The 18564-nt window shown below is 42.8% G+C and overlaps 1 protein-coding gene across 3 annotated transcripts in view; it reads right to left on the bottom strand.

The window, feature by feature from the left end:
* nup62l (nucleoporin 62 like) overlaps nt 1-18564 on the bottom strand; it is a 94697-nt gene that overhangs the window by 74329 nt on the left and 1804 nt on the right. For all 3 annotated transcript variants that reach the window (XM_080187303.1, XM_080187302.1, XM_080187301.1), the window contains exons 3-4: nt 7781-8202; nt 2800-2889 (exon numbers count right to left, since the gene is read on the bottom strand). In XM_080187303.1, the coding sequence (XP_080043429.1) occupies nt 2800-2889; nt 7781-8202 (512 nt within the window). The remainder of the gene's footprint in view (nt 1-2799; nt 2890-7780; nt 8203-18564) is intronic.

Here is an 18564-nt window from a genome sequence, read left to right as displayed (position 1 = left end):
ATACTCGACACATCTGTTATTCCTACCAAAGTGAATTACCTCACATTTCTCTGCATTAAACTCCATCCGCCACCTCTCGGCCCAGCTCTGCAACCTGTCTAAGTCTTCCTGCAAACTATGACACCCTTCCTCACTATCTACCACACCTCCGACTTTGGTGTCATCAGCAAATTTACTGATCCACCCAACTATACCCTCATCCAGATCATTAATAAAAATCACAAACAGCAGTGGCCCCAACACAGATCCCTGAGGCACACCACTTGTAACCGAACTCCATGATGAATATTTACCGTCAACCACTACCCTCTGTCTCCTATCCGCTAGCCAATTCCTAATCCAGTTCCCTAGATCACCCCCAATCCCATACATCTGTATTTTGTGCAGAAGCCTACCATGGTGAACCTTATCAAACGCCTTACTAAAATCCATATACACCACGTCCACTGCCTTACCCCCATCCACCTCTTTGGTCACTTTCTCAAAAAACTCAATAAGGTTAGTAAGGCACGACCTACCCGCCACAAAACCATGCTGACTATCTCCAATCAACTCATTACTCTCCAAATAACTATAAATCCTATCCCTAATAATTTTTTCCAAAACCTTGCCCACAACAGAAGTGAGACTCACCGGTCTATAATTCCCGGGGAAGTCTCTGTTCCCCTTCTTAAACAATGGGACAACATTCGCTAACCTCCAATCATCTGGTACTATACCAGAGGCCAACGACGACCTGAAGATCAGAGCCAGAGGCTCTGCAATCACTTCTCTTGCCTCCCAGAGAATCCTGGGGTAAATCCCATCCGGACCAGGGGACTTATCTATTTTCAGACCCTCCAGAATATCCAGCACATCCTCCTTATCAACTGTAACACTGTCAATTCTACTCCCCTGCAACCCAGTGTCCTCCTCAGCTATATCCATGTCCCCCTGCGTGAACACCGAAGAGAAATATTGGTTCAATGCTTCACCAATCTCCTCCGGTTCCACACATAACTTCCCTCTGCCGTCTATAACTGGCCCTAACCTTGCCCTAACCAACCTTCTGTTCTTGACATACCTATAGAATGCCTTAGGATTCTCCTTAACCCTATCAGCCAAAGTCTTCTCGTGTCCTCTTTTAGCCCTCCTTAGCTCGCTCTTCAACTCCCTCCTAGCCAATCTAAAGCTCTCTAGTGCACTATCCGAGTGCTCACGTCTCATCCAAACATAAGCCTCCTTTTTCTTTTTAACCAACGAATCAACTTTTTTGGTGCACCACGGTTCCCTAGCCTTACCAATTCCACCTTGCCTGACAGGGACATACCTATCACAGACTCGCAGTAGCTGCTCCTTGAAAAAACTCCACATTTCGGACGTTCCCAATCCCTGTAATCTCCTAGTCCAACCTATGTTTCCTAATTCTCCCCTAATAGCCTCATAATTACCCTTCCCCCAGCTAAAACCACTGGCCCGAGGTTCATGCCTATCCCTTTCCAATCACTAAGGTGAACGTAACCGAATTGTGGTCACTATCACCAAAATGCACACCAACTTCCAAATCCAACACCTGATCTGGCTCATTTCCCAGCACCAAATCCAATATAGCCTCACCTCTAGTTGGCCTATCTACATACTGAGTCAAAAAACCTTCCTGCACACTTTGCACAAAAACTGACCCCTCTAACGAGCTAGAGCTATATCAATTCCAATCAATATTAGTAAAGTTAAAATCCCCCATAACAATTACCCTATTACTTTCACTCCTAACCAGGATCGTCTCCGCAATCCTTTCCTCAACCTCTCTAGAACTTTTAGGAGGTCTATTAATCAGGTTTAATCTTTATGGCCAACCTGTCACACTATTGTGGTACCTTCAGTGTTTTATTATGTTAGACACCATATAAATACGAGTTTTATTTTGCAGAAAACCCATGTTGCAGAACTTTGGTTCTCAAGTCTCCTGTTATTTGCAAGCACAACTGAGCGTGGACATTGGTATAGTTTGTCAGATTGTTTGATCACAATTTCTTGAATGAACATAATGTTTTTACCACAAGGGTGCAAGAGGAGGAAATAGAGGATGTAGGTGGAAAGCATCAGCAATGGCAGTGTTCGAGATTGTAACATTGAGACGGCTAAGTGGAAAGGTCAGGGATGGCCATATGGTTTGGGAATTTACATGGGAGTGTCGAGGGTAGTAACTCAGGGGAGAATCACCATACCTGGGTCTTATAAACTTCACAGGGATTTGACATCTTTTTGTCGTATTGTGAATGACAGGATGGATCTTGGTATCTTAATTTGCCATTCTTATGTCACACACAGACATTGGATAGTACATTTTGAAAACTAAAGCAGTGGAACAGCTCAACAGATGTTTTAGATGAAGGAGTAGGTGATTTCCTAGCACTCTGCGGGCAATGCCCCTGCATACGTTCAAGTGCAAAACAACATTCCAGTTTTTAAAGTTTACTTATTAGTCTTACATGTAAGCAAGGCTTACATTAACACTGCAAATGTGAACACTGAAATTTCCTCTAGTTGCCACAGTCCGGCATCTGTTCAGATCAATGCACCTAACCAGCAGATCTTTCAGAACGTGGAGGAAACCTAAGCACTCGAAAGAAACCCACAGGGAGAATATGCAAACTCCATGACAGTGACCCAAGCCAGGAATCGAACCCAGGTCCCTGGCGCTGAGAGGCAGCAGAGTTAACCACTGTGCTACCATGCCACCCTTTGATGGAGCAGCATGGTTTGCTAGTTTCTATTTGTGTTTTAAAGGGTTCAGGTTATTCTTCAGACTGGACCTACCTGCTGCCTTTGCACCAAAGGAAAAACCCTGAGTTGCAGGAGCTGACGTGGTGGTACCTGATGCTGCTGTAACTGGGCCAAAGGCAAAACCTGAAAGAGGCAAAAGCATGCTGTCAAAACAACAGGAAAGCAGAGATAATTGGAGACGTGGATCATTTATACTTTACACTCCTCACCAATACAACAAACCACAGACAGCAACTTTACTGTCAGTTTACATATCAAATGCATTGAACTTTAAAAAGTCTTGCCTAGGATTTGGGAATGGTGATAGCACAAGGATCATTCAGGTGTGGCAGGGGACTTTATTTTGTTGAAGGAAAGAAAGTTACAACAAGTACACTCTTTCACTTGGTCTTTTCAAAGTTGGGTTGGAAAGGGAGAGGTTTGACCAGCATAATGCAATGGTGTAGCACTGGGGGAAGGCAGTCTGACACTGGGAATAATGCATGGAATAGAATTCTAGATACACTTCACATCATGACAGCATATTAAGCAGAGAGTGACTGTTTAATGTACATTAATAAAATAAGATAGAAGATAGCAGTGTATTTTGATGTTAAAGTTAACAATATATTATGTAATGTTAACAAAAGGCTGCACATCCTGATCAGAGTGGTGGCAATTGGAATAAATCGCTGAATCATGCTTGGAGACCACACTGCAAATGAGAGATTGATTTCTATATATTATTTCTACTTAACTTGAACGACACTTCCCTACATTTAGCTGGAGAAATAATCCTACTGGACTCAGCAACTGCTGCAGTTTCAGTCAAGTTCGAGTCTGCGCCTGAATCACACTGGGGCCAACACAATGGACGGCATGGTATCACAATGGTTAGCACTGCTGCTTCACAGCTCCAGGGACCTGGGTTCAATTCCCGGCTTGGGTCACTGTCCGTGTGGAGTTTGCACATTCCCCTCATGTCTGCGTGGGTTTCCTCCGTGTTCCGGTTTCCACCCACAGTGCAAAGATGTGCGAGTTATGTTGATCGGCCATGTTAAGTTGCCCATTAGTGTCCTGAGATGCATAGGTTAGAGGGATTAGTGGGTAAAATATGTAGGGATATGGGGGTTGGGCCTGGGTGGGATTGTGGTCGCTGCAAACTCGATGGGCTGAATGGCCTTTTTCTGTACTGTAGGATTTCTATTTCTATGATCTATAACATCCTTGTTGGTAGGTTTGCTAATGTTGCTAGGAGTTTAAACTAGTTTGGCAGAGGGGCGGGACACAGAACATTAGTAAAAGAGACAGATCATGCTACAGTAAAGGAAGCAAGTCAGTGAAATCAAATAGGTTGAGTTTTAAGAGAGTAAGTCAAGGTTGGATGGTCTTTAATTCTAGGATGCAATAGGGAGACTGATGAGTTAAGGGTGTGGATTGACTCATGGAAGTATGATATTGTTGCCACAGGGACACGGTTAAGTGAAGGGAAGGAATGGCAAATCACAATTCAGGGTATAGGATTTTTATATGAGACAGAGGAGTTTGTCAGCAGGGAGGTGGTGCAGCACTATTAACTAAGGAGTCAACCACTGCAATAAGAGATACAGTATCTCGGAAGGGTCTTCAAACTAGGCATTTTGGGTAGAACTCAGGAACGTAAAGGGGGCAGCCACATTACTGGGAATGCATTATAGCTCCCCAGAAGAGTCAGTGGAAAATACAGTGGCAAATATGTAGCCAGTCAGAGATTTGAAATAATAATAAAGGGGATTTCAACTTTCCCAACATAAGGATAGTCATATAAAGGTTTTAGAGGAGCAGAATTCTTGAAATGTATCTAGGGAAGTTTTTTTGTATCAATACGTAGAAAGCCCAACAAGGAATGGCACAGTGCTGGATCTGGTTCTGGCAAACAAAGCAGGACAAGTGTTCAATGTGGCAGTGGAGGTGCTATTTTCATGACAGCAACCACAACACAGTACAGTTCATATTTGTTACGGACAAGGAGAAAGATGGCCTGCAAAAGATTGCTTTGGACTGGGGGAAAGCAGGTTTTATTAAAATAAGGCATGATCTGGTCAAAGTTGGCTGGGAACAGCTTCTAGGTTTTGCTGCGGCTGTATAGGGCATTGGTGAGGCCGCAGCTGGAGTACTGTGTGCAGTTTTGGGCGCCGTACTTACGCAAGGATATTTTGGTCCTGGAGGGAGTGCAGAGGAGGTTTACTAGGCTGATGCCGGAGTTGAGGGGGTTGAGCTATGAGGAGAGGCTGAATAAACTAGGCTTGTACTTGTTAGAGTTTAGAAGAATGAGGGGAGATCTCACTGAGACGTATAAGATGATGAATGGGATGGATAGGATAGAAGTGGAGAGACTCTTCCCACTCAGAAAGGACAGTAGGACTAGGGGGCACAGCCTCAAGATAAAGGGGGGGCGGTTTAGAACGGAGTTGAGGAAGAATTTCTTCACTCAAAGGGTGGTGAATCTCTGGAATTCTCTGCCCGTTGAAGTGGTGGAGGCTGCCTCGCTAAATATTTTTAAGACGCGGGTTGATGGGTTTCTGATAAGAGAGAGGGGATTAAGGGTTATGGGGAGAGGGCGGGAATGTGGAGCTGAGCCACGACAGATCAGCCATGATCTTATTGAATGGCGGGGCAGGCTCAAAGGGCCAGATGGCCTACTCCTGCTCCTATTTATGTTCTTATGTTCTGTTCTTAAGTCTACAGCAGAGCAGTAGGTAGGGGGCATTCAAAAAGAAAACGAGGACACTACAAATCCAACATGGAATAATAAGTTCAGGGGACCCTGGATGTCTAGGACAATTCAGGACTGGATGAGGAAGACGACAAATGCTTTCAACAAGTCCAAAGGGAGCAATTCAGCTGCAACCCCAGAGGAAAATAGTATATGCAAAAGGGAACTTACGAAAGCAAGTAGAAGAGCAAAAAGGTGGTGTGATAAAGGATTTGCAAACAAGATTGTGGTGAATCTTAAGCCATCCTACAAATACATTAAGGGGAAGGGCAACAGTAGGGCACGTTAGAGACCAACAGAGCAATCTGTATGTGAAGCCACAGGACACTGGAAGAGTGTTAAATGAAACCTCTCAACCTCTTCACTCAGAAAAAGGAGAACATAAGTATAGAATTCAGGAAAAGGGATTGAGGGCCTTGAGCAGCTCGACATAGCAAGTGAGGTATTGACAGCTCTGGCAGGCTAAAAACAGAAATCCCCAGAGCCAGATGAATTGCATCGTAGGCTGCTGTGGGAGGCAAGGGAGGAAATTGCACGGGCTCTGACACAAATTTTAAATTCCTCTCTAGCCATGGAGGAAATGCCAAAAGGTTGGGGGATGGCTAATGTGGTTCCACTTTTGAAGAAGATAGGAATGAACCAGGAAATGACCAGACTGGTGAGTTTCATATTAGTGGTAGGGAAACTACTTGGAGAGGAGAGGCTAAATTAGGGATAGTCAGCATGGCTTCAACAGAAGGAGATCATGCCTAACAAATCTGATTGAATCTTTTGAGGTGACCAGGTGTGTAGATGAAGGCAGTGCAGTTAAACCTTTGACATTGTCCCACATGGGAAACTTATAAAGGCATCCACCGCTCATGGGATATAGCGTAATTTGATCAAGTGGATTCAAAATTGGCTCAGTTGTCCAAGAGGTTGAAGACAGAAGGCTGCTTTACTGACTGGATGCCAGTGTCTAGTGGCGTACCATAGAGATCTGTGCTAGGTCTCATAATATTTGTATTTGATATAAGTGATATAGTATTCCTATGCCCCACAGTCATCTAAGTTTGCAGATTACAAAAATTGGCCAAGTGGTTAACAGTGAGGCTGAATACCTCAGGCTACAAAAAGATATAAATGGGATGGTCAAATGGGCAGATAAGTGGCAAATGGAATTTTACCCTGAAAAATCAGGAGGTGATACATCTTGAAAGGAGTAATTTGACAAGGAGATATTCAACGAATGGCATAACTCCAGGAAGTTCTGTGGAACAAAGGGACCTTGGGGTGTTTGTCCATAAACCCCCTGAAGGCAGAAGGGTCTGGTAGTAAGGCGGTGAAAAAGGAATACGGAGCATTTTATCAATATACATGCCTTTGTTAATCGAGGCATAGATTACAGAAGTAGGGGAAATCACGTTGGAGTTATACACAACTTTGATGAGGCCACAGCTAGCATAGTTACATTACAGAAAGGATGTGGTTGCACTGGAGGGGTTGCAGAGGAGATTCACCAGCATGTTACCCAAGGTGGAATATACAAGTTAAAAGAGGTTGAATAGGCTCGAGTTGTTTTCCTTGGTACAGGGAAGACTGAAGACAACCTGAGAGAGGTGTACAAGATTGCGGTGCATAAACAGAGTGGATAGGGAGCAGCTGTTCAGTTAGTGAGGGATTGTTTCGTTAATCATTTGACTGTGATTAATGAAACAGTCCCTCACTAACCCTCTGCACAGTGATTAATCAAACAGACCCACACTGGCCCTTTTAAGTGATTAATGAAATATCCCTCACTGTCCCTCGACAGTGATTAATTAAACATTCCTCAGTGACCCTACACAGTGATTAATGAAACATTCTTCACTGCCTCTCCACTCAGTCACTAATGAAACATCCCTCACTGACCCTGCACACAGTCAGTAACAAAACCGTCCCTCACTGGCTTTCTACAGTCACTATTGAAACAGTCCTTTGCTGACCCTCTGCACAGAGTGAATAATGAAACGGTCCCCCACTGACCTTGGATACTGAATAATGAAACATCCCTCACTGTCCCTCTACACCGAATAATGAAACAGTCCCTCACTGTCCCCCTTCAGAGCAATTCATGGAACAGTCCCTCACTGACACTATACAATGATTAATCAAACAGGCCCACACTGACCTGCTGCACAGCAATTAATGAAACAGCCCATTGCTGACCACCTACCCAGAGCAATTAATGAAACAGCAACAACACTGACACTCTATACATGGAGTAGATAAAGAATCAACCCCACGTTGACGGTGACGTACCTGCAGACTGTGCACCAAGGGAAAGTGGTGCCGCTGGCTTGGGGACTGTTGTAGTTGCCGGAGTACTGAAGCTGAAACCAGCAAGTGTGGGTGTTCCATTGGTTACTGTGCCGAAGTTAAATCCACTGGCTGCGGTGTTCTGGGTTGGGGCAGCTGGGGTAGAGGTGAATCCAAACCCAGTGGAAGTGGTTGTCTGAGCTGTGGAACATGCACTGTTGAGCCCAAAACTTGTGACAGTCGGCTGTGTCGTGCTGGTGCCAAAACTGAAACCTGTTGGTGCTGTCGTCTGAGCTATCGATCCGGAGGACAGGGATGGGCAAGAAGTGGTGGTACTTGTGCTGGCAGCAGGCACATTACCAAAGGAAAAGCTAGAGATTGGCTGATTTGCAGTGCCACTAAACCCCAGGTTTGTTTTGTTCATTCTGCAGAGAAAACACAAGTTTCAACTAAATGTTATATCACAGGGTGAAATCAGAATCGGATCAGAAATAAACTTGACGCTATACTGTAATATACACTGAACCAAACAGATAAACTGGGTTCTGCTTCTCAGGGAAATATACAAACAAGAAGCAAGAGTATGCGATTCCGTACTTTGAGGCTGTTCCCTCATTTAACATATGGTGGATCTGATGGTAATCTCAATTCTGCATCCCACCTAGCTGATAACCTTTCACCCACTTGCTTACCAAGAATCTATCCACCTCTGCCTTTAACATTCAAAGATGCTGTTCCTGTGCCTTCTCAGGAGAAGGGGTCCAGGGACTCATGATCCTCAGAAAAATAATCACCTCGCTTCCATTTTAAATGGGCAACCCCTTATTTTTAAACAGTAACCCATAGTTCTAGATTCTCCTACAAGAGGACACATCCTCTCCACATCCATCCTGGATCTTGTATGTTTCAATCAAATTGTTTCTTATTCTTCTAAACTTTCATGGATACAATCCCACCCTGCTCAACCTATCCTTGTAAGGTAAACTGCCCATTCTCGGTATTAACTGAGTAAACCATCTCTGAGCTGCATCCAACAGATACATTTTACTTTTATTAATTCATGGGACATGGGCGTCGCTGGCTGGCTAACATTTATTGCCCGTCCCTAACTGCCCTTGTTCAGAGGGCAATTGAGTCAACCACATTGCTGTGGCACTGGAGTCATGACAGCCAGACCAGATAAGGATGGCAGATTTCCTTCCTCAAAAGGACATTAGTAAACTAGATGGGTTTTTCAAACAATCGACAATTGTTTCACCATCCTCATGGATTTTTAATTCCAGATATTTTTATTGAATTCAAATTCCACCATCTGACGTTTAATGGATTAATGGTCCAGCAATAATACAACAAGGCCATCACCTCCCCATCCATCCTTAAATAAGGAGACCAAAAGTGTACAGCGTACTCAGATGTGGTCTCACTGGTGCCTTGTACAACTGAAGCATTATCTCCTACTTTTGTATTCAATCCCCCTCACAATAAATTACAACATTCGATTAGCTTTCCTAATTCTTTGATGCGCCTGCGTCTTTTGTGATTCATAAGAACATAAGAAATAGGAGGAGTAGGCCATCTAGCCCTTCGAGCCTGCCCCGCCATTCAATAAGATCATGGCTGATCTGTCGTGGCTCAGTTCCACATTCCCGCCCTCTCCCCATAACCCTTAATCCCCTCTCTTATCAAAAACCCATCAACCCGCGTCTTAAAAATATTTAGCAAGGTAGCCTCCACCACTTCAACGGGCAGAGAATTCCAGAGATTCACCACCCTTTGAGTGAAGAAATTCCTCCTCAACTCCGTTCTAAACCACCCCCCCCCCCCCCCTTTTATCTTGAGGCTGTGCCCCCGAGTCCTACTATCCTTTCTGAGCGGGAAGAGTCTCTCCACCTCTATCCTATCCATCCCATTCATCATCTTATACGTCTCAATGAGATCTCCCCTCATTCTTCTAAACTCTTAACAAGTACAAGCCTAATTTATTCGGCCTCTCCTCATAGCTCAACCCCCTCAACTCCGGCATCAGCCTAGTAAACCTCCTCTGCACTCCCTCCAAGGCCAAAATATCCTTGCGTAAGTACGACGACCAAAACTGCACACAGTACTCCAGCTGCGGCCTCACCAGTGCCCTATACAGCCGCAGCAAGACCTCCCTACTTTTATATTCAATCCCCCTCGCGATGAAGGCCAGCATCCCATTCGCCTTCCTGACCACCTGCTGCACCTGCAGGCTGGGTTTTTGCGACTCATGCACAAGGACCCCGAGGTCCCTCTGCACCGTCGCCTGCTGCAGTTTTTCGCCACGTAAGTAATAATCCTTCCCACCATTATTCCTACCAAAGTGGACCACCTCGCACTTGCCAACATTAAATTCCATTTGCCATTTCCTGGCCCATTCGCCCAGCCTATCTAGATCCTTCTGTAGACTCTCCACACCCTCTGCACAATTTCATGTACTAAGACACCTATATCCCTTTGCATCCCAGAGCTCTCACCATTTAGATAACGTACATTTTTCGTTCAAATATACATATTTCATTCTGCCTGCCAAAATGGACAATTTCAAATTTTCCCAAAATACACTTCATTTGCAAGATCTTTGCCCGCTTTAACTGTTTAACTCTAATTAATCCCTTTAACTCCCTTTGTAGCCTCATGTCCTCTTCACAACTTACTTTCCGACCTGCCATCAGCAAATTTACCAACAATTCCATCCATCCATTCATCTAAGTAACAGTTGAGCTTCCTTGCACTGATCCCTGTGGTACACCACTCATTATATTTTGCCAACCTGAAAAAGACCCATTTATGCCTACTCTTTGCTTCCTGTTAGTCAGACTGTCTTTTATCCATGCCAATAAGTTACCCCAATTCAAGCTTTTATTTTCTATAGTAACTTCTGATGACACACTTCATCAAATGGCCTCTAGAAACGTAGGTACAGTACATCCACCAGATTCTCTTTAGGCAGAGCACAGGTTTCTTCCTCAAACTACTCCAATAAATTGGTTAAACATGACATCTCTTTCACAACACCCTGGCTGATTACCTTGAGCTTATCCAATTGCCTTGCTCCTTCAGTAATAGTTTCTAACATTTTCTCTATTACAGATGTTAAGCTAACCGGCCTGCAGTTTTCCCACTTTGTCGCCTTCCTTTTTTGAATAAAGGAGTTACATTTGTTATCTTCCAAGCTAACAGGACCTATCCCAAATATAGGCAGCTTCAGAAAATTAAAACAATGCATCAACAATCTCATGAGCCACTTTTTGTTTTTAAGACCTTAGGATGAAGTCCATCAGGACCAGGACACTTGCCAGTCCACAGCTCCCAACAGATTACTCACTACCACTTCCTTAGTGTTTGCAATTTTCCCTCCCTCCTGTCCACTTCCTGGTTTATTGCTGCTTCTGGACAGTTGTTTGTAGCCTCTTTAGTGAAGACTAGTGAAAAATACCTGAAGTTATCTACTATCTCCTTGTTCTCCAGATTCTCTAGATACACTTTCTCCAGGACCAACATTCACTTTGTTAATTTGTTCCTTTTTAAAAATATTTATAATAACTTTTCATCTATTTTATATTTCTGACTATCTTTCTCTCCTTTTTAATATTTTAGTCATCCTTAGTCCAATCTTCTGACCTGCCACCTATCTTTACACAATTATACAATTTTTTCTTAAGTCTGATACTATCTTTAAACTCTTTAATCATATTTGGTAGTCCATCCCTTGAACTTTCTCTTACTCATTGGAATGAATCTATTGTGTCAATGCTGAAATATCCATTAAAATGCTTGCCACAGTATTTCTATAAAAACATATCCCACAACTTAATTTGCTAATTTACTTTAGCCAGCTCTGCTTTAGTACCCTTACAATTGCCCTTATTTAAATTTAGAAATAAAATCTCAGACCCACACCCCTCTCCCTCAAATTGAATAAAAAAATCTAAACACAATATTGTCACTGTTACTTACGATGATTATAATCACTCAGATTATTAACAATTCCATCAAGTGTTATCCTGCTTCCTTGGCTCTATTAGACATGGACAATACCATGTCTAGTATAGCCTGATCTCTAGTTGGCTCCAGAATGTGCTGTTCTAGAAACAATCCTTGAAACATTCTATGAACTCCTCATCAATGTTGCCTTTTCCCACCTAATTTTTCCAGTCTACACAGATTAAAATCTCCCACAATTTCTGAGGCTGAGATTGGTTCTGGGGCAGAGAGACTTGTACAAGATGGACAGGTTGCACCTGAGCAAGATGGGCTAACTTCCTCACAGGAAGATTTGCTATTTTTGCTGGGGAGGCTTTAAACTAGACTGACAGAGGGATGGGAATCTGAGAACATTCCTATTGGAGTGCAGTAAAACTGACAAGAAAGAGAAAAGCAGAAATCAAACAGAAGCATCAAATAGGATCCAAATAGAGAATAATGTTTAAAAAAATCTATTTTCACACTATGTGAATGCACCTGCAAAAAGACGCTGATGATCTGAATGCAGAAGAGTTAAGTGGGTATAATTTACTTGTCATTACAGAGATGTGGCTATAAGGTGACCAAGATTGGTTGCTGAATATCCAAGGATATTTGGTATTTAGGAGATAAACACAAAAAGGAAGAGGAGGCAGGATAACATCGTTAATTAAGGACAAGATCAATACATTGGTAAGAAGGGATTTTAGGTCGAAGGTTATAGATGTCGAATCAGTTTGGATGGAGCTGAGAAACAAAGACAGAGCAAACATTATTGGGAGGTGTTTAAAAGACACTAAAACCTCAATGGTAATGCTGGGCATTGTACAGGTCAGGAAATTAGAAAGGCATTTACCATGCATAATATAGTAATAACATACGGTTTCATTTTACACACAAACTGGGTAAACCAAATCAGCATTAATGTTATGGAGCTGTTCACGCCAGGCCTTCCGGTAGCATTACATTGAGGAGAAAACTAGGGATCAGGCTATTTTGGATTTAGTGTTGTGTTGGCTAATTCATAACTCTGCTATAAAAGGAGCCTCTGGGAAATAGAGACCTTATGATAGAATTTTGCATTACGTTTGAATGCGATATAGTTCATTCTGAAACTAGTGGCTTAAATTTGAAAAATGGAAATTGAATTGAGAGGAAGTTGGCAATGATGGATTAGGGAAATATACTAAAAGATTTGATGATAGTCAAGTAATGGCTTGTATTTGAAGAAATATCACATGGTCCACAACAGATATACATTCCTCTAAGCACTAAACACTCAAAAGGGAAAGGTAAATTAACCACAGTTAACAAAAGAAGTTTAAAGCATTAGACCAGAGAAAGTGTCTTTTTATCATTAAGAGCAAAAACCCAGCAAAATTCAAAAAAACTGATAAAAAGAGAATATGATGTAAACTAGCAAGGAACATTCTTTGTTATTGGTTCGCAGGAAGGGGACGTCACTGGCTGGCGCGCATTTATTGCCACCAACCCCCCCACCTTACCTCTTGAAAGGACTGGCCCACTCAAGGACAGAGGGAATCTACGCGAGGAGCCAGAGGAAATGGGCGAAGTATTAAATGAGTACTTTGCATCACTATTCACCAAAGAGAATCTCTGAAATGGAGGGCTGTGACAAGTGGCATTCCTCAGGGAGCAGTGCTGGGGCTTTCTCACTGGAACAATGGAGTTTGAGGGGCAACCTGATAGAGGTCTACAGGATTATGAGGGGCATACAGAATGGATAGTCAGAAGCTTTTTCCCCATGGTGGAAGAGTCAATTACTAGGAGGCATTGGTTTAAAGTGCAAGATTTAAAGGAGACATACAAGACAATTTTTTTTTAATTAGGTGATGGGTGCTTGGAACCCTCTGCCAGGGGAGGTACTGGAAGCAGATATGATAGTGACTTTTAAGGGTTACCTTGACAAATACATGAATAGGATGAGAATACAAGGATATGATCCCAGGAAGGGTATGGGGGTTTTAGTTCAGTCAGACAGCATGATCAGTGCTGGTTTGAAGGGCTTATTCCTGTGGGGTAATTTTCTTTGTTCTTTGAAATGATAGAAAAATTAAACTGCTACTTTGCACCTGTCTTTATGGATGGAGGTGTACAAAATCTCAGAAATATCAAGGGACTTGTAAAAATATGGAACTGAAAGAAATCAGTATTAATAAAGAGGTTGTGACTGAAAAGCTGATTGGGTTGCTAAATCGCTTGATTAAATGAATTTCACCCCAGTGTTGAAGAAGGTGACCATAAAGGTAGTGAATGCTGTGGTGGTTATCTTTCAAAATTTATGGATTCTGCAAAGGTTCTTGCAGACTGCATAGTAACATTTAAGGGAGGAAGACAGACAATAGAGTACTAAAGATCTGTCAATTTGACATTAGTGAAAATATTAGAATTCATTATAAAGGATGTGATAACTGGATACCTACAAAAGAATGGCAAAATTGAGTCCACATGGATTTATGAACTGGAAGTCATGTTTGACAAACTTGGAGTTTAAGGATATTACTTGCAACATTGATAAACAAAGTCGGCTTAAGCTGTTCTACCCTTTGATGGGGAGAGTTGACTGGTGGTGATTTAACCCTAGATTCACCACACCTCAGGTGAGGGGCAAGATTGAGAAGGTAGAGTTTTCACAAATAACCTCAGCCAGTACGGGAATTGAACTGTGTCTCTGCATCACAAACTATCTATCCAGTCAAATGAACTAAACCAACCCAAGCATTGTTAAAGGAGAACCAGTGGATGTGGTGTATTTGGATTTTCAGAAGACTTTGATAAAGCCCCACACAAGTTAGTAAACAAAATCAGGGCACACAGGATTGAGGTAAATATAATAGTACTGACCAAGAATAAAATAGAAAACAGAGAGCTGGGATCACAGCTATTCACAATCTATGTGAATAATTTGGATGCGGGGCTAATTATAATATTTCCAAAGTTACTGACAACACCCAACTGGTTGGAATGCAAAAACACCAGCGGGGGGTGTAAGCGACCAAGATGTCATGGACAAAAAGACAAAGGGAATGTAAATAGTGGTGATAAAAGCTGAAAATGATACTGATAGTGTACAATGAGATTGGAATGTGTAAATGTCAACAGACAAAGGCAAATGGCCCTAGTGGGGTGAGGACTGGAGAAAAGTAAGGTTTAGAAGTCAGCAAATGAAACCATGGAGGAAATTAAAAACATAAAGTAATAAAAATGGATTAACATATAAAGAAATTAAATAAAAGCAACTAAGTGGAAATGGAGCGGAGAAGAGAGCTCATGCTCTGAAGTTGTTGAACTCAAAGTCCAGTCCAATAGGCCATATGTGCCTAATCGGAAAATGAGGTGCTGTTCCTTCAGCTTGCGTTGGGCTTCACTGGAACATCCCAAGGACAAGGATGGATATGTGGACAAGAGAGGAAGATAGTGTGGTGAAACGGCAAGCATAAGGTAGGTCTGCATCCTACTTGCGAATGGACTGGTGTTTCGCAAAAACCATCACCCAATCTGCATTTTATCTCTCGATGTCGACCACATTATGAACAACAAATGTAATAGATCAGATTGAATGGGGTGCGTGTGAAGCACTGCTTCACCTGAAAAGTATTTGAGCCTTGGGATGGTGAGCAGGGAGAAGGAAAAGGGGCAGATGCTGAAAAATGTTAGCGCTATTCTCTCTCCACAGATGCTGTCAGACCTGCTGAAATTTTCCAGCATTTTCTGTTTTTGTTTCAGAATCTGGCATCCACAATGTTTTGCTTTTACTTAGTGGCTGGGAACATAAATATAAAGAGACTTAGACAGGTTAAGTGAATGGGTTGGAACATGGCAGATAAAACATAATGTTAATGAATGTGAAGTTATTCACTTTGATAGAAACAGAAAATCAGAGCATTTCTTAAATGCTGAAAGGTTGGAAAGTGTTAATGTCCAATGGATGTCCTTGTTCATGAGTCACTCAACGCTAACATGTAGGTGCAACAAGAAATTAGGGAGGCAAATCATATGTTGGTCTACATCACGAGGGCATGAGTATAGGTGTAAAGACATTGTGCTGCAATGGTACCAAGCCTCGAGAAGATAATATCTGGGGTATTGTGTACAGTCTTGGTCACCTTAACTTAGTGTACACATATGTCATATAGAGAACACAAAGGAAGTTCACTGGCTAATCTTTGAGATACAGTAAGAAGTCTCACAACACCAGGTTAAAGTCCAACCAGTTTGATAGTAATCCCACAAGCTTTCAGAAACGGTGTTCCTTCATCAGGTGCATGGAACCTTGAGACTTCTTACTGTGTTTACCCCAGTCCAATGCCAGCATCTCTACATCATAATCTTTGAGATGGCAGGATTAGCTGATGTGGACAGATTCAGGCACATGGCCCATTATTCTTTCAAAGGATAAGAGGTGACCTCATTGAAAGCTACAGAATGTGACAGGGTAGATGTAGACAAGCTGCTTCCCCTGGCTATTAAGTATAAAACCTGGGGACATAATTACAAGATAAAGGATAGGCATTTATAATTTCTTCACTCAGAGGATGGTGAATCTTTAGAATTTTCTACCCCAGAGAGCTATGAAAGTTCAATCATTGAACACGAACAAGACAGAGACTGATATGGCAGGTAAGAACATAAGAAATAGGAGCAGGAGTAGGCCATCTAGCCCTTCGAGCCTGCCCCACCATTCAATAAGATCATGGCTGATCTGAAGTGGATCAGTTCCACTTTCCCGCTTTCTCCCCATAACCCTTAATTCCCCTGTCTATCAAAAACCTATCTACCCGCGACTTAAATATATTTAGCGAGGTAGCCTCCACCACTTCAACGGGCAGAGGATTCCAGAGATTCACCACCCTTCGAGTGAAGAAGTTCCTCCTCAACTCTGATCTAAACTGCACCCCCCCCCCCAACCTTATCTTGAGGCTGTGTCCTCTAGTCCTGCTATCCTTTCTAAGCAGGAAGAATATCTCTACCTCTACCCTATCTATCCCCTTCATTATCTTATACGTCTCTATAAGATCCCCCTCATCCTTCTAAACTCCAACGAGCACAGACCAGTCTATTTGGTCTCTTTTCATAGTCCAACCCCCTCATCTTCGGTATCAGCCTACTGAACCTCCTCTGCACTCGCTCCAAGGCCAATATATCCTTCCGCAAGTGCGATGACCAAAACTACATACAGTACTCCAGCTGCGGCCTCACCAGTACCCTGTACAGTTGCAGCAAGACCTCCCTTTTATATTCTATCCCCCTCGCTATAAAGGCCAACATTCCATTTGCCTTCTTGATCATCTGCTGTACCTGCAGACTGGGTTTTTGCAACTCGTGCACAAAGACCCCCAGGTCCCTCTGCACCGTAGCATGCTGCAGCTTTTCACCTTTTAAATAATAATCCCTCCTACTATTATTTCTGCCGAAGTGGATAACCTCACACTTGCTAACACTATACTCCATCTGCCAGGTCCTCGCCCACTCGCTCAGCCTATCCAGGTCTCTCTGCAGACTTTCCACACCCTCCACGCAATTTGCTTTTCCACTCATCTTCGTGTCATCAGCAAATTTTGTCACCCTACACTCAGCCCCCTCCTCCAGATCATCTATATAAATGATCAACAGTTGAGGCCCCAGCACCGATCCCTGCGCCACTCCACTAGTCACCAACTGCCAACCAGGATAGCACCCACTGATACCAATGAACTGGTACTTCACCATAGAAGATATAAATAGCATCCCAGAAGCAGCTATAAGCTTGGAAATGAGAGGGAGGAAAGAAAATTAAATCATCTGAGAAATAAATTGTTCAAGCTATGGGCTGATAAGCACCCCATTCCTGTTGGACTTCATCTGAGGGTCTTAAAAGAAGTGGCTCATAAGATAGTTGATGTTGTGGTTTTAATTTTCCAAAACTCTCTAAATTCTGGTTAGGTTTCATTAGATTAGAAGAAAGCAAATCTAACTCCTTTATTCAAAGAGGAGGAAGACAGCAAGCAGAAAACTGCAGGTCAGTTAGTTTAACATCTGCTATAGGGAAAATGTTAGAAGGTACTAAATAAAGTTATAGCAGGTACTTGATAAGCTCAAGGTAATCAGCCAGAGTCAATAGGGTAATGTGAAAGGGAAATCATGTTTAGCCAACTTATTGGACTACTTGGAGGAAGAAACCTGTGCTGCAAATAAAGAGGAACTGTACCATCCTTATATTTCCAGAAGGCATTTGATGAAGCTCCACATCAAAGGTTTTTAGAGAAAATAGAAACTCATGGTAAAAGGGGTAACGTAGGGGCAGCACAGTGGCACAGAGGTTAGCATTGCTGCCTCACAGCTCCAAGTTCAATTCTTGGATGACTGTCTGTGTGAAGTTCACACACCCTCCCTTTGCATCTGTTTCCTCCAGATGTTCCTGTTCCTCCCACCATCTAAAGGTGGGCAGGTTAGGTGGACTGGCCATGCTAATTTGCCCGTTAGTGTCCTAAGATATCTAGGTTGGATGGATTAACAATGGTAAACGGATGGAATTGTGGAGATAGAGCCTGGGATGCTGTCAAGAGTTGATGCAGACTCTTGATGGATCGAATGGCCTCCTTTGCACTGTGCGGATTCAATGAACATACTGGCATGGATAGAGGACTGGCTTGCTAGCAGGCAAGTGAGCAGGCATACATGTCTTTCAAGATATAACAATTGGTGTGCCTCAGGTATCAGTAGGACCTCAACTGTTCACAATTTATATGAATGACTTAGATGGGGGACGGGACAAAGAACACAGCACAGGAAACAGGCCCTTC

The sequence above is a fragment of the Carcharhinus amblyrhynchos genome, chromosome 4, assembly GCF_965287045.1.
Source record: "Carcharhinus amblyrhynchos chromosome 4, sCarAmb.v2.hapA, whole genome shotgun sequence".
Lineage (NCBI taxonomy): Eukaryota > Metazoa > Chordata > Chondrichthyes > Carcharhiniformes > Carcharhinidae > Carcharhinus > Carcharhinus amblyrhynchos.
The sequence above is the reverse complement of the archived record's forward strand: the minus strand, read 5'-3'. Positions and strand labels throughout refer to the sequence as shown.